This window comes from Empidonax traillii, unplaced genomic scaffold, assembly GCF_003031625.1.
Source record: "Empidonax traillii isolate 1590-97213 ecotype Southwest subspecies unplaced genomic scaffold, ASM303162v1 scaffold1444:size425056, whole genome shotgun sequence".
Taxonomy (NCBI): domain Eukaryota; kingdom Metazoa; phylum Chordata; class Aves; order Passeriformes; family Tyrannidae; genus Empidonax; species Empidonax traillii.
The window spans coordinates 144,490-169,088 of NW_020956637.1; the positions used below are offsets into that span (position 1 = coordinate 144,490).

The 24,599-nt window shown below is 42.9% G+C and overlaps 1 protein-coding gene across 2 annotated transcripts in view; it reads right to left on the reverse strand.

Moving 5' to 3' along the window:
* Window positions 1-2,797: 2,797 nt before the first annotated feature.
* Window positions 2,798-24,599, reverse strand: part of ZBTB44 (zinc finger and BTB domain containing 44) — a 31,175-nt gene continuing 9,373 nt past the window's right edge. The window contains exons 2-7 of one of the 2 annotated variants that reach the window (XM_027907349.1): window positions 17,365-18,434; window positions 14,077-14,161; window positions 9,530-9,693; window positions 6,942-7,242; window positions 4,524-4,881; window positions 2,798-4,433 (exon numbers count right to left, since the gene is read on the reverse strand). In XM_027907349.1, the coding sequence (XP_027763150.1) occupies window positions 4,599-4,881; window positions 6,942-7,242; window positions 9,530-9,693; window positions 14,077-14,161; window positions 17,365-18,415 (1,884 nt within the window). In that variant the 5' untranslated portion in view covers window positions 18,416-18,434 and the 3' untranslated portion in view covers window positions 2,798-4,433; window positions 4,524-4,598. Of the gene's footprint in view, window positions 4,434-4,523; window positions 4,882-6,941; window positions 7,243-9,529; window positions 9,694-14,076; window positions 14,162-17,364; window positions 18,435-24,599 lie in introns of those variants that run through there. The other variant, XM_027907350.1, reaches the window with a different exon arrangement.

Genomic DNA, 24,599 nt, shown 5'->3' on the forward strand with positions numbered 1-24,599 from the left:
AAAATGTGAAGTGTATTTAAACATCGTATACATTAAAAAAAAAAAAAAAAACAAAACCAAAAACCCGAAAACCAAGTTCTGTTAGGTCAATAAACATGCCAAGTAATCAAGCTGTGACCAGCATCAACAAGAGAAGCTGTACTGTGGATGAGATGACTGGATATACGGCTGGTGACTGGAGACTGGCACAGTTAAGGGGGTTTCACTGGTACTCAAATGCACAAAGAAGCCCGACAATAATTTAATTCACATTTTATTTTTTTTTTTTCCCTCTTTTCCCTCATCAGGGTTTCACCACAGGGCAGCACCTGGAGTGAAGGCACTGCAGGAACAGGGCAAAGAAGCTGTCCAAGGACTGGGTGAAGCCGGGGGTTACAGGGCAGAATACCAAAGCATGCAGCAGCTGAACGAACAGCGAACCAAAATCACCTTCTGGGGACTGCAGCAACCCTCAGGAAGACTGTAGGAACAGTTGCCACACAGGCTGGCAGCACCAGATTCGGCTTTTTTTTTTTTTTTTTCTAATGAGTGCAACCAGATTTGTAGCTGAGACCTGTGGGACACTGAGTTCCTGTGATAGCACACGTTGAGTTAACGAAAACCCAGAGCACTAAGCACTGTTGCATTAAAAATAATTCACATTTGTGTTTTTTGTTTTTTTTAATGATACATTTCCTCAAATACTTGGAACCCACTGTATTCACCAGGCACCTCTGATGGGGCTGAGGTACCGGCCGGCCTTGAACCCTCTTATCTGCCATCAAGATGCAATGGGATTTATAATGTCTGGAACTGGAGATGAGAACCCTCCAAAACTTCATTTCACCTTGTGAGCAAAACTCCAACATAACTGATCTGGATGAAAATTAGCTATTCTCCACACTCTGATGGTGGGGAAGTTGCGGTGGATGCAGGAGCAGCAGGTGCTCCTCCATCTGCATTCTCTCCATCCCTGCAGGCTGCACAAAGCTTATTTTGCATATAAAATGCTTCCTGGTTTGTCTCAGAGAGAGAGACCAGCACTGTCTCAGAGCTCTCACACCCTGGGCCGGAGGGGGAACCAGCAACCAAGAAGTGACTGAAGCCCTCATATAAAAACTTTAAACCATAGCTTAAAAACAATAAAATCTTATCCTGCATATAGGGATCATAGTCTTATAAAATATATCTGACTGCATTGGCAGCTATTACTTTTTAAAAAAGTTTAAATTCACACCTTTTAGACTCAAGATCCACGTGAACCCAGAACCATTTTGAAGAACAGAGTCCTACTGATCTCTCAGTATGAGAGACTTGCCCATGGTCTCTGTGAGCCTGACAACTGAACTGCAGCTCAAACACCACTCCTGGCTGATTCTGCTTTGAGCAGGAGGTTGAACTGCATCACCCCCAGGGCGCCTTCCAATCCCCGTTTCCCGGGCCCCTTGTCAAGCAGAAGCATCAAAGCATACCTAATAACGGATTGGTTCGGGGGAGGAAAAGGAAGGGGACAAAAGAAAACGCAGTCCAGAGTTCAAAACACTCTGCTAATGTACTAAAAGAAATGGATGCTTTAGGTTTAATCCCAAGTGTAGTTTAAGGCAAGGTTTTTCCAGCTTAGGTAGGCATCCCTCTCGCTCTGTTTGGGATCTAACCACAGTAGCAACCGAGATTGTTTTAAGATGATTATGTTTTTACACCTCTCTCGTGAAGAACACCAGCATTTCAAAGAACTGAACACTTCCAACCAGTTAGGGAAGAGAAATAAAACGGTATTTGCATTTAAATTGTGTTCATTTCTATGGAGAAAAGAGATATTAACAAGAAACAATTACAAACAGGACAATTAACATGTAAACTCAACCCTAAACCAACCAAGCAAAATCCTCCAAGAACTCCATTGTTCCTCCAGTTGAACCAGACAGAGAAGTGAGAATTAAATGAAGATGTTACCCAGAGATGAGGAGAAGATCATGTGTAACACCCAGTGCAATAACAATGAACCCCAGGCCTTGCCTTACACCACAGGGTTAATGAGCCTCATTTCTTTTCAAGGAAGAACAGATTAGAGCTACAAAGGCTTGTGACTTTTCCCCTTCTCTTTGGCATTCAGAAAGCACTTTGCCTTCTGACTTTTAGGATTTTAAGTCTTAAAAAAATCCAATATCCAGATACGTAATTTGTGTATTATTTCCTCATCTCCTCCCCAGTGAGCTCATTGCCAAAATACTTAACGGGTCAAAATGATCAGATTCTAACAGATTCATCTTGGATTGTTATGTCTGTGCAGTTGAGAAATGTGGTTCTGGGTGAAGCACTTCTCAGAATCACAAAGGATTCTCAGTTACCTGCATAATACTTATTAGAAAGAAAAAGAAGCGAATTCTGTATTTGAGTTCAGTGTCGTAGCCCTGTAATTCAGGATAAAGCTCAGCAAAAGGCATTGTCTTGTCTCACTGGCTTCTCAGTTACAGAAATCACAAGTGGAAGAGAAATGGTCTTTAAATTCAGCCCATCAGCAGGACTGGGCTGATTCCCAGGACAGCAAAAGCATTTCTCCTTCAAGCCCTTTTGAGAAGCCTCCCAAAGGTGGACACACGAGACTGAATGGCAGCACGGAACTTTGCAGCATGTTTCTAAAAACACCCTTTATCTGGGGGAGAAACTTCATTCCAGCAACTTGGAAAGTACTTAAATCCCAATGGCTTTCACTCTCTTTAAGTAAAATATGTGGGTTTTAGCTAAAACACAGCAGAGAAAAATTGCTAAAGTCACTGAAACCCTTTAAGCTCTTTCCAAAGGTCAATAAACTTTTTTCCCTCACAAAAGTTGGCTATTAATAGAAAGAACTCGGACCCAGAGAGCATCAGAGCTGCCTAAGCTGCCTGAATACAAATTGATCTGCAATATAATACGACTTTTGTGTTTCTTCAGGAGCAACCTTTCTCTACTGGTTTCATTTCCTCCTCGTGTTTGCATAAAACAAATCCGGACAGAAAGCAACAATTTCCAAAAAAACACGACTCGAAACTAAGGGAGTATTTTATGCCCCTGGAATACTAAGATCAAGCAATACCTACTCGCTCAGCATGTCATCTGTAGGCCACGGGCATCTGGCATCAAAAGGCTTGAGTGAACTTCAGAAGCTCTAAAAAAAAAAAAAAACAACCCCAAATCTCCTAATGGACTTCCTAATTTAGGTTTCAAAGCAGTTACTGGAGCCCAAACAGCCTTGACAAAACAAGACTCGCTGCTCCGAAAACCCCACACCCGGAATTTTTCAGCTTTTTCTAAATATGGAAAAATGAAATTGCAAATCTTTCAATTTATTGCTTTGCTTGGGCTGTGTGTGTAGCTGGAGTAATGGCCTTTAATAAACCGAGTTGGCAAGGATTTAAAGTGTTTTGAAACAGGAACAATTCATCATTGCTATATAGGCTTTTTGTAAACAACCCCCTGTTGGTTAGAAAGTTGGCCTTAAAGAGAATAAATTGCTTGTTTTGTCCAAAACAGGCTAATAAAAGTCTCTGAAACTATACATGCATATGTAGAAACAAAAAAAAAATGTGCAATAATGCACAAAGGAGATTATTTTTTGCCATCTGTAAACTCCCTCTAGCTAGCTTTCAGATTAGTAAAAATACAAAGTATATGGGAGAGGAAGTGATCAGAGCTGCAAATAATCTGGGAAAACCTTCATTTTCCTACGTGGTTCCCCATCTACAGATCCAGTCAGGAGATGTCTGTCAGGTTTGCACAGATACAACCTTTTCCACGATCCCCAATTCCTGATGCCTTTTCCACTAACCTTGGCTGGGCAGATCTGGACAGGCTATTTGATCCAGCAGTTTCTAAAAAGACTGGAATAGAAGAAAGTAGGAACACCTGGCACGATTCACTTGGTTTGTGAAAACTGATTAATCTGAGATGGGAAGGGACAACGTGTTTTGAAGAAGTGTGTGACTGTTAAGTTTCAAAACTACTCGCACCATTGCCAAGCACAGGGGCACGGGGAGAGCTCTGAAAACCAGCAGGCACAGATAGGAAGTGTCATTATTTTTTTTTTTTTTTTATGCACAAGATTAAAGCATACACTCAAAACTGTTCAATCATGATTTCCAATGCATCCTTTTTGTTTGTCACTCGAAAAAGGTCCCCTCTGATTTCTTGCCCTTCACCAGAGGGTCTGCAAGAAGCAAGAGAAACTTAATGAGCTGCTCTAACTGTGGAAGAAGGAATAGTTAAAGTGATCTGAATCAGTTGTTCTTCTTTAGAAGTGTATCACAGCTTCCATGATGTTCTGACAAGATCTCTTTTTTTGTGCAATCAGTCTTAAATATTTTCACAGAAGTGATCATTCAGTCATGAAAAATAATGAAACATCTGTCGCAGTTTCCTGTTTAAAGCGTAGCTTACAAAGTAAAAAGGGGAAAACCTCCCCACTTTTTTTTTTTTTTTTTTTTTTTTTTTTTTTTTTTTTTTTTTTTTTTTTTTTTTTTTTTTTTTTTTTTTTTTTTTTTTTTTTTTTTTTTTTTTGTTAAAAAAAAAAAATTAAATTAAAATGTACAGGACCAAACACAGGCACTTTCCAAAGAACAAAAGTGAAACCAAGCCATGAATTATTCGATAGTGATGGATGACAGCTCCGGTTTGGGAGGGTCACCCGCAGCTGCCTCAGCAGTGGCGTTAGTCTTTGGCTGCTCTGGCACATCTTCTTCCTTTTCTGCCAACCCACCCAGAGACCCCAAGGGGAAAGTGCTTTCACAATTCTGAGTTGACGACACCTGTGAAATGACAGGCATTTGGACAGAAGAGTTGCTCTCAAAGCCATGCTCCCCTAGCTCATACTGCCCGAGGGTCTCCTCTTGCTCCTGGTTTAAGTAGTCCGGTACTAGGAAGTCACTAGAAGAGGGGCAAAGGACAGAAGACAAATGTCATTTCTCACACAAACATCAGCAGTATCAGTTTCTTTGCAGCAGTTACATCACACAAGCTACACACTGAGAATATCCTCATTTCACACCGCTGTGAGAACGTGGCGGTGACACGCTCCCCCCAAGCACTACCACCTGCTTCTCATTTCTGCACCCAGAGAACTTCTTCAGTGGCATCTCTTTTGCACCTGTATTTTCTGCACAGCCACTTCTTGTCATTTAAATTGTATCACCTTGATGAGAATGAAAGTTAATGTCTGGAACATCACATGTCGCTGAAAACCTCGCTGAAAAAAAAAAAAGGGAGCGCTCAGCCTTTAAAAATAGAAGCAAAAATGAGTTCAGCAGTGGGAAAATGTGAGCCTTTCCCACCACAGAGGTAAATCCACCCTAGACCAGCAGCAGCATTCCCTTTGGAGTGGACAGGCTGGAAGCAGCAAGCGCTCTGCTGCAGTGGGAGGTTGTGATGCCAACACTTATCACACTGCTGGGGAAAGCAGGGAATTGCCTTTCTTTCCCCTTTCTTTCCAGGACAACACTTCTGTAATGTCCTTTTTACCAGCTGAGGGCCGAGTGGATCCAAAGAAAACCCACCAAACTCTCCAGTAGCATTTTCAGGGCATGAGGACATATGGAAAATAAAATTTCTTTGCACGTTCTCAGCACCAGACACGAAGTCTGTACTTGAGACAAATATATATATATTACATATATGCATATTTGTATGTTTTGGTTCCTCCTGGCAATAATCCAGTTAAAAGCAGTCCTTAAATGACAGCAGCATTCACTGCTTCAACTCAAACTCCCATTCAACTACGCCAAACTGGTGTTTGTCAATTCAAACTGAAGGAAGGGCTACAGGCAGCTAAAATCACACCCTACAATCTGACTTTAATTTGACAATGCAATGCTTACCACAACCAGAGTTTTCGCTCTGGTTTTGGCCCGAGAGCCAAGAACAAAAACTGTGTAAACCCACAGATATGAAGCACTTGTGCTTTCAAACAACATTCTGCTGGAAAAAAAACAGTGACTGGCTTTCCTGGGTTTTTATTTGCAATGTTTTCATCCTACGTGTCACCTCTGAGTTAATCAAACAGGACAAAATGCCGAAATGTTTTGTAGGGGAGAAAGAATAATGTCTGGAAATCAGGAGGGGTGGGACTGTGATGCTGTAACTTCTGGAATACACTTCTTTTGCACTGCTGAAGGCAGATGATTTACACACTCTGAGCTGCACTCCCTGCAGAGTGAAACTCTACAGGTGATCAACTCTCTCTGTAGGTTTAAGAGCTGGGAGACCTCTCTGTCTTCAATTTTCCTCATCCAACTTTTGTTGTACTTTACATCTCAAATCCTAACTAAGAGAACAGAGTGCTGGTCTGGTGCCTCAGAACCCTTTTCACAGTCTTTAGCAAAGTGCATTTGGGAGATTACGCCCAGTCTTTTGTACCCTGATAGAAAATGTTCAAGTGGCCCTTAGTATTGCCAACCCTCTTGGTCTGATAACTTAGTAATGTTACCTAGAAAATGAAAAAGGGTTTGGGGTCATGCAATCTTTCCCCAGTATCAAGCAATGAAGCAATTACAATGAAGTAGTAAATCTGTGCCCTATGTAAGCGAACAGGCTACGTACAAGATTTTAAACAGAAAATGATTTACAGAACTCCATGGATGCTGTAGTAAAGAACACTATGGCTTCACACCATTAGCCTGGCCATAGGTACTATGGAAAAGAGAAATGAAGTAGCTCAGAAGCAGCCTCTGCATATCCCTGGGTTCTTCAGTGCCCTCCTAGAGAGCTCACACGCTGTAAGACAGACCAGACACAACCGAGAGTGGCGCAGGAATCAATCTGCCTGGAATTAGCTGGCAACCTGAGGAGAGGCACAGCAGGCTGCCCTGAAAGCAGGAAATGACGATTTAGGGTGAGGGGAAAAAAAAAAAAATAAAGGAGAAAAAAAAGGCAAAAAAAAAAATAAAAAAAGGAAGCAAGTTTCCCTGTTAGGTTTTTGCTGTGCACCTCACCTGCTCTGGAAGTAGTTTGCTAGCTCTGACGCTTCATGGTTCAAGCTCCTCAGGTGAACGATTAAATTTCCAGAGTTGGTGAACATGGCGCCGCATGTTTTGCACTCGTAAATCCGAGGCTTGCGGATAATGTGCCGGGAAACCCGCATGTGGTGTTTATATTCCCCGAAGGAAGTGAAAGTGGCACTACATATCTGGCAGCGGAAACAGCGTTTACCTTCGTGCTTCAGGCGGTGCATCTTGAGCGAGTAAGCGCGGGTGAACTTTTTCCCACAGCGGTCACACTGAAAGGGTTTAATGCCTGTGGGAGAGAGAGCACACTCGTGTCACCTTCTGCCACCGCAGGGCACGGGCGAAATCCCTCGGGAATTCTACAGCAGCTCTCACAGAAGCTTTGGGAAGAGAGTCCCTGGTTAACTTGAAAATGGCAGGAACAATGAGGATGGAGCTGCACTCGAAATAACCTCGGGAAACAGGAATTAAGGAGCCCAGCCCAGAGCAACGCTGAGCTCTGTTTAGGCACTGCTACAACTGGCTGCAAATGGCAACTCAGACCATCCACAGGGTTCTCCCAACCTAACTTTCTCCATTTCCCAACTGTGACCTCCATAGTCTCCGTCCCCACGGCTCAAACTGAGCACACGGGCAGGATCCTGAGGCACAGCCAACACGGATCTGATGCCGCCGCCATCGCAAACCACCTTTGAACTCCCTTTGATCTCAGGAGATTCTTGTGCCAGACTGGTTCCCAACAATGCAATTATCAGCCTACCCTTAATTAATTGCAGTGTTTTTCTCTGGCTGCCTTTGGCCTCAGAGAAGTGTTCTGGCAGGGGGACTGTGTGCACACGGATACCCCTGTAATGCAGCAGGAATGATGATAAAAGGGGGAAGCAACAGCCTTTATATCGCGTGGGAACCTCGCTATGCAAGCATTTTCAGCAACTCTCCATGACAGACAGCTCTCTAAGACAGTTCAGCTTCATGCCTCTCTTTTATTTTTTTTTCTTGTATTAATTTAGAAATTCAGTTACTAGTTCATTTTTCATTTCTTACCCTAAAACATATGAGCTCTGCAACGTGTTCCAGTGGCTGAGTGTGCAATCACACCCAAACAGAAGTATTACAACATAATGGTCTGAACCACCAAAAACTTCAGATTTAATAAAAAGCCTGAACTCCAGAAAGTGGGGAAATCCAAACATGAGGCCAAGAATCTGCAATATGGAGCTCTATTCATAATAGGGCTGTCAAGGAATAAAAAAGGTTTTTTCAAAAGGCTCAATGTGCATCAGCCCGGGCTGGTAATTTCCCAGGTCTTTCACTCTGCTTTCCTTATGTTCAAAGCAGGAGCTGAACTTTTAATTGGGGCTTTTAGACAGAGAAAGCTGTAGTTAAGGTTACACTGAAATGCCCTGTTAAGCATGTGAAAACAAGTTAATACACCAGAATATGGGCTGGTGGAGCTCAAACTTTTCACGCTCTTCTACTGTCCAAGGGCATCTATTTCCTCTGGTAGTTTGAGGAAAATCTCTTCAGCCATTTTGCTCATGAGAAAACACTTCCAACATTTACAAGCCTTGAGAGTTTCTTTTGCATGTTAATTACTCTAAAGCAGCTATTCAGATCTCTCCCAACTTTGCCCGGGGGTTCCTAGTTGACAGGTTGGCCAGAGATTCTTTGCTGTCAGACTTTTAACAACAGGCTTTGGATAATTTCACATCTGATACACCCACAGAGTTTGCTTTTTAAATATTAACCACATATATGGTCATCTTGCTTGAAGGGGTTTGACAAATACTTGCTGACAGGGAAAAAAATTATACCTTGACAGTTGCTGCTCTGCCCCAAAAAGGTACATCCTCTGTGTGCAGGTAAGAGTCAGGCTCAAAGCAGGAGATGCTAAACCATGAGGTTTAGTGCCCAAGAGGAAAAACTCTTCAATATTCCCTTTATTCATTCAAATGTCAATGCTACTGCCAGATAATGCTGACAAGTCTTGAAAACATCAACAGCAAAGACACTGAGATTTCAAGCTTGGTTAGAAAGCAAAATGAGTGCATCAATTTGGGGATGGAGGTTCAGAGGAGGCAAACATAAACCTCTGTAACTACCTACAGGAGCTAAATTGATTAGCGAACCAATTCAGTTGTCCTGCAATCCCTCCAAAAACTCTGAGATCCAAAGGCACAAAACTTTCTTCAGTGCAAGGAGAGATAATATTTTCTTATGGCTGCAAGTCTCCTCTAAAACACAGCAGACAATTACAACACGTCAGAGGAAGAATTTCAACCTACATCACTTCCTTCGTGGAATAAAAGAGCCAGGTACACTTTATTTCATCTCAAATCTTTATCATGAAATCGCCTTACCCTGATGAGTTTCAGGCAATCAGATGCACACAAATGCTAATCATCCCTGAGCAGAGCTATCAGCCAGACTCCACGGCTCAAAACAAGCGTTCAGCCAGACACTCAGCTCCTCAGTCTTGCTGAAATCAGCTCTCCAGGCGGTGAGTAAAAAAAAACCTGCATTATTATTTGCTGCACAGCGAGGCTACAAATGAGGAATTGCCGGGAGTTTCTCACCTGAGTGGATAAGCATGTGTTGTTTTAGGTTCTGAATGCGAGTGAAGCGGACCCCGCAGGTGGGACACTGAAAGGGTCTGTCGGGACCGTTGGGGCTGGGCCTCTCTGTGCTGCTGGTGGAAGGAGCAATGTAGAGCTGGTAGGGGTACTGAACGTTCTCCAGACTACAAAGGAAAAAAGGCACCGATTTATAGGCAAGCCAGAGGAACAAGCATGGAAATCTGAACCCAGAGCACATTTGGACGAGGAGCAGAGACCGGCACGTCACACCTCAAAGCTCTCTTTATGCTGGAAATCTCTGTCTCTACAGCAGTGTCTGACCTACACCTGAAATCTTAGTCACTGACTCTGCACCTCTGAACAAATCCAGGGAATAGCCTCTGACTTGTGTTTCTTTGGGCAACAGGCCCGAGCACAGCTGCAAACTGAACTTTATTTTCCAGGCGTGGGCATTTTCTCAGGCGTATCGATGACTTGCAATCAGCAAACAGTCCCCGAGGAAGAGTTTAAAGAGCTGAGCAAATTGAAAGCAAAGGAGTATTTTGCAGCTTCAGTGGTATTTACAAATGAAATTGCAGCCAATTCATTTTTCATTTCAATCCCAGTTCCATGAACAAATATTAGTATCTACAATTACATATTTCTGAGTTTAAAATATTAATCTCATGAATCAATACTGGCTCCTTGTCTGATTCAAACAGCTCCAGCGCTGTGTTTAAAAAACAGCACACAGGCTGTAATAGGAACAATTTAACTTTCAAAGTAATTTATTTAAAACTGACTAATTGCTCCTACATAGCCTCTAGCTGCAAACTGTTTAAGGGAACTACAGTTCTTTTGCTAATCCAAGTCCTCTGGCAAGGAACTTGCTAAAGGGCACAGTGAAATAAAAATAAATCTGCTGGTACAAACAGAGGAACAATGACAATTTGTACTTACCTGGGGTTTCCCTTCCCTGAGCATTAAGGTCTACATTTTTTGTTAAAATAGATATTTCAGCTTGCTCAGAGCCTCCAGGAAGATCAGACATCACTGGCAGCAGGAAACTGCTCTGACCCAGAACATTGCAATTTTAGCTTTACCAAACCATAATGTCTAAAATGTCCTGAGAAAAGAGTACAGTGATGTCTCCTGTCCCAGTCAGAAAGTCTCCCTAACGGAGGGAATCCTTGCTCCTCGAGCCCAGAGGGTTTCCAGGTCAGGCTGGATTCGTGGACTTCTAACATTGAGAGGAATGAAATGTGCACTTTGCACAAAGACATTTCCCTGTGCATCACACAGAACTCCACAGAGACCAGCAAAGGAAGACAAGAATCACCTCTTTAAAATCAATACCTAAATTGTCTTTACCTACTCTGGAAATGGATGTCAATTCAGCTGTGAGGGCAGGGGGTATCTGCTGGAGGGCACTGATGGGTCTCAAAAGCAAAATTTATCTGGAGAGTGTAACACCAGGTACACATGATGAAACAATTTCCTGCAGGAGTTTAGTATCACTCAGTCTGTAAAACCCATAAAGATTTCTGGTCTCACATGAAACTGGAATAATATTTACCCTAAAGAAGAAATGTTATCATTCTTCACTTCTTTTTATACACAGAGAGCTTGTGGAAAAAAGAGATGCTGACAGACTTGTTGCTCTCTTGCAAGAAGGAAGTTACCAGCTCGTGTGCTGGGCCTGGCAGAACGCAGCTCACTGCCACTTCAGGAGCTAAAAATGCCAGCTGAGGGGTTTGAGAATAAATACAAATACACATTCTGATTTTTCTAACCAAATTTCTGATTAACTGTTCTGATTAAGCTGTTCCTCTCTGTGAACAGATCACTGGACAAAGAACAGACACACAGGTAGTGTGCTCAGATAAGAATTACATTTGGGTTTTGTGACATGTTGCTGAGGTCCCTCCTCCCTCATTCCTGCTTTAGGGGACCCTGAGGAGGCCAAAGCACATTGTGCTCCTGCAAGCTCTCTCAGGAGACACTCAAAGTAGGGCAGAAATGAGGAGCCACAGCTCTCCTTTTGTTTCCAGCTTTGGCAGGCTCTCTCACCCTCAAGGCTGGTGGCACCTTCTCTGCCACGGAAGAAACTGAAATTAAAGTTTGGTTTTATTCTCTATAAAACCTTCACGATGAGGTGGGCTGGTTAAAGCAGATCCAGTGGGAATGATGAGGCTCTCCAGCTACCAGTGACAGGCTTGTCTTTCCCATGCTCACAGGGCAAGCAAGACGAAATATCTATTGGTGACATAGTTAAGAGATTATCTTGGAAACACAACCACATTTTCTCTCCCCTGCTTCTTTTCCACAAATACTCCATTTTCCCTGACTTTGTCATAGATGTGGCATTTCACAGTTGAGATCTGTCTGACATCTCTGAGGATTTCTGTACCAGCTACAGAAAAACACAGGTTTCAAATGTTTTCACTGAAATATCCTACTTGCAATTTTTTTTCTTCTTTTCACCAAGAGATTACACACATATTTAATTATGTGGAACTGAACTCAGAAAAACGTGAGTGCCAAAATGCTCAGTGAGCCTAGAAATGTTCTCTATTTGTAAATAACAATTATTATAGAAAAGTGGGGGGTTCTCACTTTATTGGATCAGAAACATTTCACAACTGAGCCTTTGTAACTCCATTTAAATGCAGCCACGAACTGATACAGAGACCAACAGAGCTGAATTACAGATCTATGTTAGAAAAGTGGTTTACAATCCAATTGTGAACTATCAGAGGAAGAACAGATCAGACTTCACTGTGAAACAGTAATTTTAATACTTAACAGATTCCTGTGTGCCTATTAAGCTGAAAATTACATGTGACCTGCTGTTTATGAAACACTGATTATGGAGGAGGCCCAATTAATGATGTTAATTATTTAAGAGAGAAACTCAAGAGATAAGACATTTTAGATTTTGAAATATTTATGATTCTTTCCACAGTGGTAAGGATGTAATATTGAGACTTTTAAATGGACTAGTCTTTTGCTTTGTTTTAGGAATATAAATATATAAATTATATTTTTCAATCTAAATTTGCATTGGTCACTCACAACTGGTTTTGACATTTTGAGAATCTCTATTAATAAAGAAATGTACAACCTGGACTTTAACTGAAGGTGCACTAAAAAAAAAACAAAACAAAACAAAAAGTGAGGGAGATTTTCTCCATCTTGGAATAAGCACAGTCTTGGCACTTTCATTTAAATTTACAAAACAAATCACTTGGTAGAAAATCTTTGTTCTGGAGTCTGAAGTCCCTGTAACTGTCAGTTCAATTGTTTTATAAACAAGGTGTAAATTCTAGTTCATTTTGCTGACGCTTCTGTCACTCTGAGAATAATTATTTTCAAATCTGGTCATAAACTAAGGAAAATATTCTTTCCTCCTCTGCATTTGAGATCTTTCAGTGAGACTTTTCAGTGTGTTTAAAGAGTTTTATATCTTTTGGGTTTTCAAGGCAGTTTGCGCTGCAACTCTGCAATTTTATAGGAAATTTCCCAAATAATCCACTACTGAAGATATGAGTTCCACTTGACTTTGGAATTACAGCTTTAAAAGCCTGGATTGGTTCTAATGCAACATGTGCTCCTGCTATTAATTCAACCCAAGTGCTGGGTGTTATTTTTATACTGAGGTTTGTTAGCAGATAGATAAAATCTTCCATGTCAGACAAAAAAAGTCTTATCTAAGCAGTTATTTTCCCTTTTTAATCCTACAATGGGACAGGTTTGAGATGGAAATGGCAGGGAAGATTTTTACGAGCTACGAACACGCAGCTCTTGGTTGTTATCTCTGTAGGGAGCTTCACTTGACACAATTTCTGGAACACTCCCAAAGGCTCCCACTTCTTCCACAGACCCAGTTATCTGACAAAACACCACAAAAGCCAGTTTGAAAAAAAATGTGCTTAGGAAGGGGATAACTAAGAAGTCAAAGCAGTTGTATGTACCCCTGTATGCCATCACTTGGCTCTAACAGAATTATGACGTATCTTTGACCAAACAGACCTGTTTTAGATTGGTTTTCTCTGCCAGCCTGCCCTTATAAGGGATTCCCTTAAGAAATCACTCAGCTCAGCACAGCAAAGGCTGCTAAATATTTACAGCAAGTGACAGGCAGCATTTTGGTAAGAAGCTACAGGCAGAGAGTTTGGGAGAGGAGATTTAAGGCTGTTATGTGGTTTATGGCAGTAGTGACATCTGGTGAGGTCCTTGTTTTCAGTTTGCTGCTTTTGGGGCTGTGTGGCAGCTTTAGGATTCATGTTTCACAGTAAAGGGGTTTTTTTGAATCCATTAATAAAGAGCAGTGATGAAGAAACAGCAAAACCAGTACTGCCTGGAGATAGACAGGGAATGAAAAGCAAATTCTGACTTTGAGCACCTACATTCTCCTCAGGCATCCACCCTTCCAGAAGCTGATTGCACTTTGAGCAACACAGAGAATGAGATGTAGGAACAAGCAGACATTGTGGGATTCAGGGTGTGAGGGGTAATTACAGCCCAGCACTGGTGCAGGACGCTCTGCAGCCCGGGTTGGTACGTACCGATCGTCATCATCTGCGTGAGCGTTGGTGCCAGACGTGCTCTGGAGTGTGGGCAACCCCTCTGTAACCCCCTCATCGATGGAGCCTAGGAGAGAAAAGGGAAAGTTCATGCAAATAGCTGCTCAAAAAGGGATGGGGGGCATGGAAATACACACTGAGCTTGCTTTCCCAGTCTCTGGTAGGTGGTGCTGGTGCTACCAGAGTAAAATTGCCTTGGGAAAGAAGAATCGTGTTCCCAGTGAGCTTCTCCTCTGCTCAGATTAGCTGCTGAACTGACAACTCCACAAAGGACACGTCTGGCACACCTAGAAAATGGAAATGTTAAATACAGCCAGTTTTCAAAACACATCCAGTACCAGAACTGTAAAGAAGAAAAGTTACATTCACCTAAAGGGACTATCTCATCAATATTCCAGAACTGAGCAATAAGGACCTCAAACCTGCTACACTGCACTAAAACAAACACACAGCTTCATTCCTCTCATGTGGCAAGTGTCAGACCAAGTGGAAAACCAAAGGGAAGGAGCAAAGACATGGAAAGAGAGGCAGAAAATGTTCCTATTCTGCCAAAAAAGCATGAGAGAGCTCTCCCGAAGTGAAAGATTCCCGTCTTAATGTGATGCCACGTTATGGGGACAGTGACAGGAGGAAAATGGCATCTCTGAAAGTTTTATGAATCAAAATTTTTAATTTACAAAGTTACAAAAGTTAATCCCACTTTGATTTCTCCTTCTTTCTCGTGAAATACTTAACTTGAAGTCTACTGAAAAATAAGCCCAACTGCTCTCAGGTTTAATTTTATGCCTTCACCTCTCAAATGCCAACAGCGCTAATGAGTTATGAAAACATCTTCTCAGACACAGCTATTGTTGTAACCATAATAACTTATTTATCAAGGCCCTGCTCCTTTCACATTATAAAGTGCTTCCAAATATAATAAATTGCAAATGAACAATTCCTGAAATTGCCCAAAGGGTGAATAAGAGCTTTTTGTGATATCAGAGAGGCAGGAATGCTTTTATAAACGCACTATAAAACACTGAGATAAATATATGCAATTACACGAGGAAAATACATTCAGGGAAGACAAAGCTGTACTTTAACGTATCTTGCTGCCTCCATTTACCATTATTACATTACTGCATGAAGAAAAACATCTTTGGGAGGTAAAAAGTGCTTTCTGGCTACCAAGTGTGCTGTATCACAGATTAGGTACGTGTCTACTGTGCTAAAAAAAGCAAGAGAGCTGTTTCTCTTTAGAGCAAAAACGTGAATAAAAGCCATTCTGAGGGTGGTTATTATGCAAAGGCCACTAAATATTCATTCAAACATACTCAAAGAGCAGATTTGTACTTTAAAGATTTTTGCCCTGGCACATTCTTCTTCTCTCTGCAGCTGTTTTAAGGCAGAACATGCTGTACTAACACCAGTGACAGCTTTAAGTTTAATATTACAATCATTAAAGCCTGAGATTCCCTACCCTACCGGCTACTTTTCAAAGTATTTTTTGTTTCACACTGTGCCAGAAGTTGAGATTTCACAGCATTCAGTGGCCCCTAACTCTCTCCAATTCAGCCCCAGTCTCATCTTTCCATGTCCCAATTCAAGCTGCTTTTGAAACACAATTTTTCTGATATTTCTAACTCAGATGTCCTCCAAAAACTTCTGCAGGTCATTAACTACTCATTTGTAATGCTGAGTATACACCCAGTTTCTCCTTTTAAGCTGTCTGGGTACCATATATATCACAAATGTAAAAATAAATCTCACTGATTTATAACTTTACCTAATCATTATTTTTACTTGTTCTGTTTTGCCTGTGCTGATACAATTATGTTGATGAGATAATTTGCATGTCTCATCACATGGCCCTGACGAGGCTTTTCCGAAGTTCTGACTATAATGAGTTACAAATTGAATCAAACAAAACCTGTTCCTGAACAAGGACCAAAGGACCACTTTTCCTGGCAAACTACCAGCAAACAAAGCTTTTTTAATTTTTTTTTTAATATATTTTTAATTTATCCACTATTTTTGGCAAACTACATTTAAAGATTTATAAACTGTAAGACAGAAACTCAGCAAAGGTAAACAGCCCTGTCTCCAGTAAATAAAACATTTTCAGCTGGAAAAACCATCACAATCTGAAATATCAACATATGAGCTACACAACCTGGGGAACAACCCAACAGTAAAAGATGGCATAAATAGGAAATATTTTAATTTCTTTTTAGAATTACCTGAATATTTCAACAGCATTTATTGTACTGCAATCCTGGAAGGCTCAGACTGATCTCACTTTCTCCAGAAAAGGCAAGTGTTACACTGACAAAACCAAACAAATAATGCTACCAGGCTACATTTATTTACCTTGCTGTAGTTTATTTATTCAATTAACTGGAGCAGCCTTTCATGTACATATTATGTGAATGAAGCAGAGCAGTCTTCAAACAAAACAGGCTTTATTAAAGATACTTCAGTAAAAAAACTCTACCGACCACAGGTCAAGCCACTCAACTGAGAGCAAAATAGCTGACTTAGGCAAAATTTTGGTAATTAAATTAGAAATATTGCAAACCCTCTTACCTTCTGACTGCCTAAAAGCCATTCAATGCATTCTGTGAGCAGAGGAAAAAAGGGATTGTTCCAGTAACCTTTAAGTATTAGCTATAAATAAGAAGAACCCAAAACTGGCTTCAAATTGTCTTTCGTGGAAAAAAAAGGTTTCTCTAAGCAATTGGCAGCATTTGGAGAAGCAACCTGAGAATCAAATCCCCCCCAAAAATGGAAAGATTCTCAATATTACGACTGTGTGGTTTTATTTCTGTCTGGGGCATTAAGATGACAGTGTTTCACCACTTATTTTGCAAATCCTCTTACAAAGGCCCTCTGTCATGATTATACAAGATTTGATGCCTGATGCAAAGTCCTGGGGTCACCCTTTATGGCCACAGGCACGAGCCTTTCAGATCTGGTGCTGCAGCTCAGCTGACATCACGTCCTTTGGGCACTAATGACAGCACAATTAGCTCCCTCAGTCAGGCAACTAGAGGTAAAAAGGAGCTACCAACCCCTGCTGAATGAGGAGGGCTTACCTTTCTCAGCTGCAAAGTTATTTAAAGAACTCTCAAGTTTATAAGTAATGTTTCATGAAACAAGGGGAAAAAAGGCCGTTTCACTGAAGCAAAGCATAAAAACTCCCGAGGCAGGTTCCTCCAGTAAACTCACAGGTGCACACGTGCCTATCGCAGGCATTTCTGTACGTGCTGATACCTGAAAGGGTCATACCTATGGATGAAGACTGCGGGCTGATCAGGAGATCCTCCTGCACCTGCTCGCTCCCCGGGACCGTCTGCTGGTCGCTCAGGGAGCTCTGGGAAGCGCTCACGGGCTGTGACACCTCCTCGTGCACCTCCTCGTCGCTCAGCCTCTCCACCTTCACTCGCACGTCCTCCTCGATCACCAGGGGAGAACTGGCTTTGGTGCTCTCACAAGTCACATAATCCGCCATCCTCCGGTTGGACTCGGAGGGCCCGGGCATTTCCAAAGTCCGCGAGTTCTCCGCCTGCTTCACCTTCTCCGACTGAAGCCTTCGATCGATCCCGAAAGGGAAAGTCCAGGGGAAAGCTAAGGACGAGTCCACGGGCTGGTTCCTGGACTCGGGGTAGGAAGCCGAGGGGTTGAGCACTTGGGGGGAGCTGGTTTGGGTGTTGCACTTGAGGGGGCTCTCGGGGGACATGACGATGTAGCTTTTGCGCTTCCTGCGCGACTCCCGGCACACGGGGATGGTTCTCTCCACCACGCTGCACTCGGAGGACACGGGGGAAAGGCTGCCGTCCCGGGAGGTGAAATTGCAGTTTGCGCTGTTCTCCTGCCCCGCATCCAGCACCTTCTCCTGCTGGCTGTTGGGCGTGTTCCACAGAATGCTGGACTTCATGAACTCGGAGCACGTGCTGGCCACGCTGAACATCTGCATGTAGCTGGCCGCGGCCAGCACGTCGATGATGTTCTCCGTGTTGATGGACAGCGTCGCCGTGTAGGCGTATTCCAGCAGCGGGATGAACCCCGTCACCGTCACGTGGTGCAGGTCCAGCACGCTCTTGCTCTCGTCCTCCGCCTGGCCCACGAGTTTGGAGCGGAAGAAGTCGCTGCAGGCCGCCAGCACCACCTTGTGCGCCCGGAAGATCTTGTCCTGCACGCGGATGGTGATGTCGCAGAAGTGCCCGTCGTTGCGCAGCATGTTCAGCTTCCCCAGCATCTCCTGACTGTGGGCAGGGGAGTTATGAGTGAATGTTTTAACACCCATTTTCAGATGGTTCTCCCAGCGTTCTTCCCACATACGAGAGATCACGGGTGTCCTGGAATAAAGAGGAAAACTGTCATTTCCGTGTTGGAAAGCAGAAGTCAGGTGGTTTTATAAAAATTCTGCAAGAAGAAAATTCAGCCACGTTCTTTCAGATCAGTTTTTTCCAGGATCCAGGTTTTGCAAGGGACTAATTCTGCAGAAATGCAATTACTTACTTACAATTTTCATAAACATAGATCAAATTGCTTGCAGTCTATCCCTCTATCTATCTATCTATCTATCTATCTCCATAATAATAAATAAATAAACCTATATAATCTTCCATATTTCTGCCACTGCCCACTTAAAACCAAATATCCCACACACTTCACAGAAATGTTTGCAATACTAAAACAAAAGCTTTTTTTTTTAACTGGCAGTGAGTAGAAACCTGTATTTTTATCTTCTGGGCCCAGAAAACTCTTGCTCACGGTTCTTAAACCCGACAAGGGTGCTGAATATTTCTTTTAAGCGGAAAAGATGTCAGCTTGGGTCAACTTACAAGTGTGCAGGAGCAAGTAAATCTCCCAGAGATGGTATTTAATTCCAGAAAAGCTTTAGAGAAACTACAACACGAATTTCCAGAGGCCAGAGTTCAAGCTGGTAAACATAAAACAACAGCTGCCAGTAGCTCTGCTTTCCTGCTGCAGTGCAGGTACCGACTGCCTAAAGCTGCTTTTAATAAACAGTTTTGGACGAGGGTGAGGAGTGATTGAAAATTCCTTCAGAAACACAATGCATTGGAAGCCTCAAAGGAAGGTTTAAGTCTCTATCAAATACATGTATATTGATTTTATATGTGTGATAAATAATACAAGGAGGGCAACTTTTTTCTTACGACAATATAAACCTCCCTTCTTGGGGTTCTCTGCATGTGGGAGCAAACGCTTGTGTTTCGTGCAAGAATGGGAGGTGTGACCCACACTGGCTGCAAGTTTTAGGGCAGCAGCAGCCTCTAAAAACTAAATGGCACTGATTTGAGGAGGATGAAGCTGATCACCACTCACTCCCTCTGCAGTACACAGGGGAAAGACAGTGCCAGGCAAGATGCCACATGCCCAGACATCCCCTGGGATGGAACTGGAACTGCTGTGGCCACCAAGAAAATCAGTTCCTGGGTCTTCTCCAACTTCTTCTGAATTATTTCACTGGAAAGGAAACGCAACCCATCATGTTTCACCTTCTTAAGTCCTGTCCTCACCCCCCCAAGCTTCCATGAAGGGTTTCTGCGTTCCACATGCCTCACACAATTACCATGATATAGAAATATCACTGGGTTAAACATCAACAACATAATTGGATCTGATTAGTTCCTGGAGTCAGCAGCTTCTTCACATCATCCTTCTTTCCCTTCCACGTACACAAAACCACACCACATTTACAAGTTGCTCATGTGTAGATTCTCAGCTACAAAGAGCAAGTTTGGAACAGCTTACCCCAAATGTCACATATTGAAACGGCAGCTGTCAGAGCCCACCTTGTTCTACACACATTACACTTGGCTGGTTCTTGTTGCTGGGGTTTCACTTTTGATACTCAAACCCTTTCAGACAGAGGAAAAAGAACTATTTGAGAGAACAGATTAACTAACACTTGACAATATAAAGTCTGGGAGAAACTGTAAGGGCTGTTTGGGTTTAAAATCGGATTTCACACTAGTGCAGAGGAAGAAGTTTAAGCACAAGCAAAACACTCCCTTCACTGAAAGAAAATGGATCGACCTCGTGAGGCACCTGAACATCCAGACTGTTTGTTCTCCAGCATGAATCAAATGAAAAGCATATTCCATTGATCTCAGACCAAAACACTACAGTAAAAGCTTGTAACAGCATATTCTAAAATGGCCTTGGGATACCCTTCCTTCTGAAATCCCAGTTGCTTGGCACATCAGAAGTCCAGAAGTGCTTCTGTTCAGCAACTGGCTACAAAAGGAATAAAACATTCACAAGGACCATCCACAGAACAATCTGCTGTTTAGAAATAAAAATGTTTAAAATCCATCATTACGAACAAGGAGAGGATCAAGAGCAATCCTCCCAGTTCCTGCAGGCCCACAATAACCCATTTTCCTGGTCAGTTGAGTGAGAAATGCTCATCCCTCGGTCCCTAAGTGAGAGCTCAGCTCTGCTGCCCTGCTCTGAACCGTTCCTTGTCCTGCTTCCCCCCTCTTCTGGCTTCCTTTCCCCCTTCTCCTTTCATCTTTTGCTTCCTTGACCTTGATCTGGTTACAGAATTCAAAATAAAATAGCGGAAGTCAGTGATGTGCAATAAACTGATTTAAATTTATTACAGGAGCAGCGTTCCTGCCACGAATGTGGGATATTGCTCTGTCAAATCACTTCCATAAAATGACTTTTCACCCTCATTGCACTGACACCACCACTCAAACAAGTGGCTCCTACCCAGGCCCCATTATCAGCCAGTCCCTGAGGGAGCTGCTGGACCATAAAGTGCAGGGTGGCACATCCAGGAGTGATTACAGAACCAAAACGCAGAACTAAATATACCTGTTCCCTCGGGAGTGCTGGGGTGGCGACAGCAAGGTGCACACCTCAACTAAGTGGTAAGTGGGTTGGAGCTGGCAAAGTTGTTCATCTTCGAGCCACAAACCACCAGGGATTCTCCAAGCAGGGATCAGGGATGGTGTCACAGAGCCAGAAGCTTTTCCTCCTCCTCCCCACAATCCCGAGGCACACACACCCCTTGCCCACAGCTCATGGAGTATTTCTGAGCTCTAGGGAAACACGACGACATTTAAAGACACTTTCACAAGTTTTAAAGATAAAGATATGGACACTTTAGCCCACATTTAACGGTATTGCACAGACCTTTGCAGTTTAAGATGTTTTTTTTCCAGAGTGCATCCCTGCCCTGGAGATGGGTGGGGATTCACCATCAAGGTGCAGAGCCTTGGAGAAGGGGAGAATTCAAACATGAGCACAACAGGACATCCAGAGCAAGGAGAATTTTGTCCACTATTAGCCAAAAGCAGCGTGAAGGGAAGTGCTACTGTACCAAAGACTGTGCACAATTTATTTGAAAATTAGTTGCTTTTTTTTTACTCTCAGAAGTACTAACAGAGACCTGACCTTTAAGTAGTTCAGGGTAACTCAGCTCATTCTCACTGTCTCAAGGTTACCAAAAAACAAGTTTTAGCAACAGTTACCGAGTCACATCCACTATTCTGGCAATAAACATGTGTCAAGTTTCCATGCTCAGAAACAGTAAAGAAGAAACTGTATTCTATAAATGTAATGTTATAATGTAATGAAACTGTAAGTGGAGAAGGAATTAGAACAGAAGCAAGAAATATTCCTCAGGTGACCTGCCTACTTCATGTGCACCAAGTTTAGCTCCTTATTCGCCTTCTGTTGCGCCTCAAATCACTGGGTTTGAAACGTGGTCCCTACAATAATCTTCTGGAAGAGTCAGTGAATGGAACTCGCAGAGTTGCTCACATTCAGCTTCTCACTCAGTCACATCCTTTTACAACACAAGTAATTTTTAGCACCACAAAACTACCACCCCACCTTTAACCTCCATATCCTGACCTACAGCATGAAAACACTAAATTTTTCTGAACACTGAAACAAACAGACTTCAGATACATAAATGCCACGTTGGCTTTGGTACTCAAAAAGCTCAGGAAATTCTCACCCTTATGGGAATTCTCAGCAATCCCTTAGGTACAATTACTCACCTGTGAGCCCAGGATGGAAATCAGGTCACTAATAATTTTTTTTTAATTTATTTTTAACGCACATCACTCCTTGGGCACTGGCAGCACCATCCCAATCAACAGCAGCAGCCAGACACAGACAAATGCTCCACGTGGATAAACGTGTGACCTGGATCACTTCATCTCTGTCACTGCAGTACACAGGTACCAGCACCCCTCTCTCTCTCAAATTAACTGGTTTGTACACTTAAATTCATGACTGAATCAGAATAACTGCTCTTAGTGTGTGTTTAACTTCTAGTTTGCTATTTCTATTTCAGGCCTGCAACACTTGTGTATCTAAACACGCATCTGTTTCCCCAACAGCAGCTGGCCTAACAAAGGTACAATCTTCACTGTAGATCTTCACAAACTGCTGGTTGGAGCTGCCACACTGTTCTCATTTCAAACAAACCAACAGCACTTTCTAAACTTTATTTAAAACCGTATTTTAACCCTGGTCAGTAAACCTAGTTAGAGCTCAGCCCAACAGAGCCAAGCCCGATGGTATTCATGAAAAAGAGGAGGCAAACAGGAGGCTTCTGTGCTCAAAATCACATCAGTGTGCAGCATCCACTTTGGTGCTGTGGAATCTGTGGAATGCAAACCTGTAACCTTTGGCTGCAGTGGGTGAGAGGACCCAGGGAAATGAACCATCCTAGGAAGTATGCAGGGCTTCAGAAACTTCCATTTCCTCCAGGACAGCAGATTTCAAACCCCCAGTGCACAAAGGAACCACTGTTGAGGCATAAACACGGTTCTGTTAAACCTGAAATACATGCTGAGCTCCAGCCTGAACATGGAGTGAGGTGATGCCATGCCCTGCAAAAAACTGGGAGCTCAGTGCTGGGGCTGAGCTGGCCCTTGGCCCCAAATCACTCCACTGACACCCCCCAGGACACTCCTGTGTCCCTTCCCTCCCAGCTCCTCAGAAGAGGACAACTTTTTGTCTTAAAGAGTTTGGAGGTCTTTTGTTCTTGGACATGTTCTTTGCACATGGGACAGTCCTCTGGGAAGATCTGCTCAGCCAAGAACGGCTGATGGCAGCAGAGTAACTCCAGAGGACTCCACCTGGGAGCTGCACTGGAAGAGCAACTTCACCTCACAAGCTGAAGGCCTGAAATACAATTCTCCCATTTACTGCCAGCAGTAACATCCCCTTCCACAGCAGAAGGCATATAAAGTGTGTTGTGCTTTGTCTGTGTACTCCAGAAACACTGCACCTGACAAGACCATAGATTTTGTAAAGACTCACACCCTAGCTTGTAACTTAATTTTTATTTTTTATTTGCAAGAGCGTTTTGCAAGGATGCAAACTGCTCCACAAGCAGCCACCTCTCCCTCTGAAAAACTCCTGGTAAAGAGACTTTCCAAATCCTAAAATTTACATCTTCCTAAACGTTAGGTAAGAGTCCACCAGAGGCTGCTGCAGAAGGGTGGCAGGCAGCACTCCAGAACTAGAGTTAAGCTTAATGGAGGCAAATAAAACACTAACAGTTCAAATTGATCCAGGTCTGTGTAAATAACATAATTTTCAGAGCCTTTTAAGTGTTTAACACATGGAAACTGCATTGTGCCAGAAAGCTCTCCCTGTTCCCCAGTTTTAAACCCATTTGTAAGCATCTGGATAAAAGTTTCTCAAGACACCAAGGCTGCAACTCTTCCCACAAAACTGCTGAGAAGATTTGCACATCTGGAAATCCTGAGCTGCGACAGCGCCCACGAAAACTTCTGGCAGCAATCAAGGTAAACTCCTGCAGGGCAGGAAACAGGCAGGTACAAAAGCACACAGCATTTCTTTACTCTAAGTTCTCCATCAGACCATCAGGAATAGCATTTATTCCATCAGGAAGAGTATTTATCTGCAAAGATCTCTTCAGTTTGCCCAAAATGAAACCCTGTAATGCAAGAAAACAAAAGCTTTAACTGTCCCATGCCCTGAGAAGGAAGCAGATGTGTGTGGCCGTGGCAAGGCCCCAGCTCACAGTTCCCATTGTCACTGCTGCTGAAAACATTAATATTTCACAGGGATGGGAAGAGAACGACTGGGATCACGGGAAGGTGAATCCGCACGATGCAAATCCAGTAGGTGAGTTTTAATCCCCGGGGCTGGTGAAAGCATTGAGACGAGTAGTGGGGTGCCAAACCCAGCAATTTGTCCTCCAAAATGGTTTTATTGTAAGTTGAGATGGTAGGTCAGCTGCAACAGAACACTCCTGGGAGGATAAAATTAGAAAACATTGACACGCACGTTTTAGGGGAACAGCACCAACAGACTTTCCCTGCCCAGAAGAGCAAGCACAGCTTATCTTAGGCTGGTTTTTGTGACTGGAACTGCAGCTGGGTGTTGAATCCAGGAGCTGACCCCCCTTCCTCCTCGAGATGCCGAGGCTCCCAGCCACTTATCACCCCTGCAATTTATCACTCAAAACACAGCCACTGCTTTTGGCAACTGGGCCT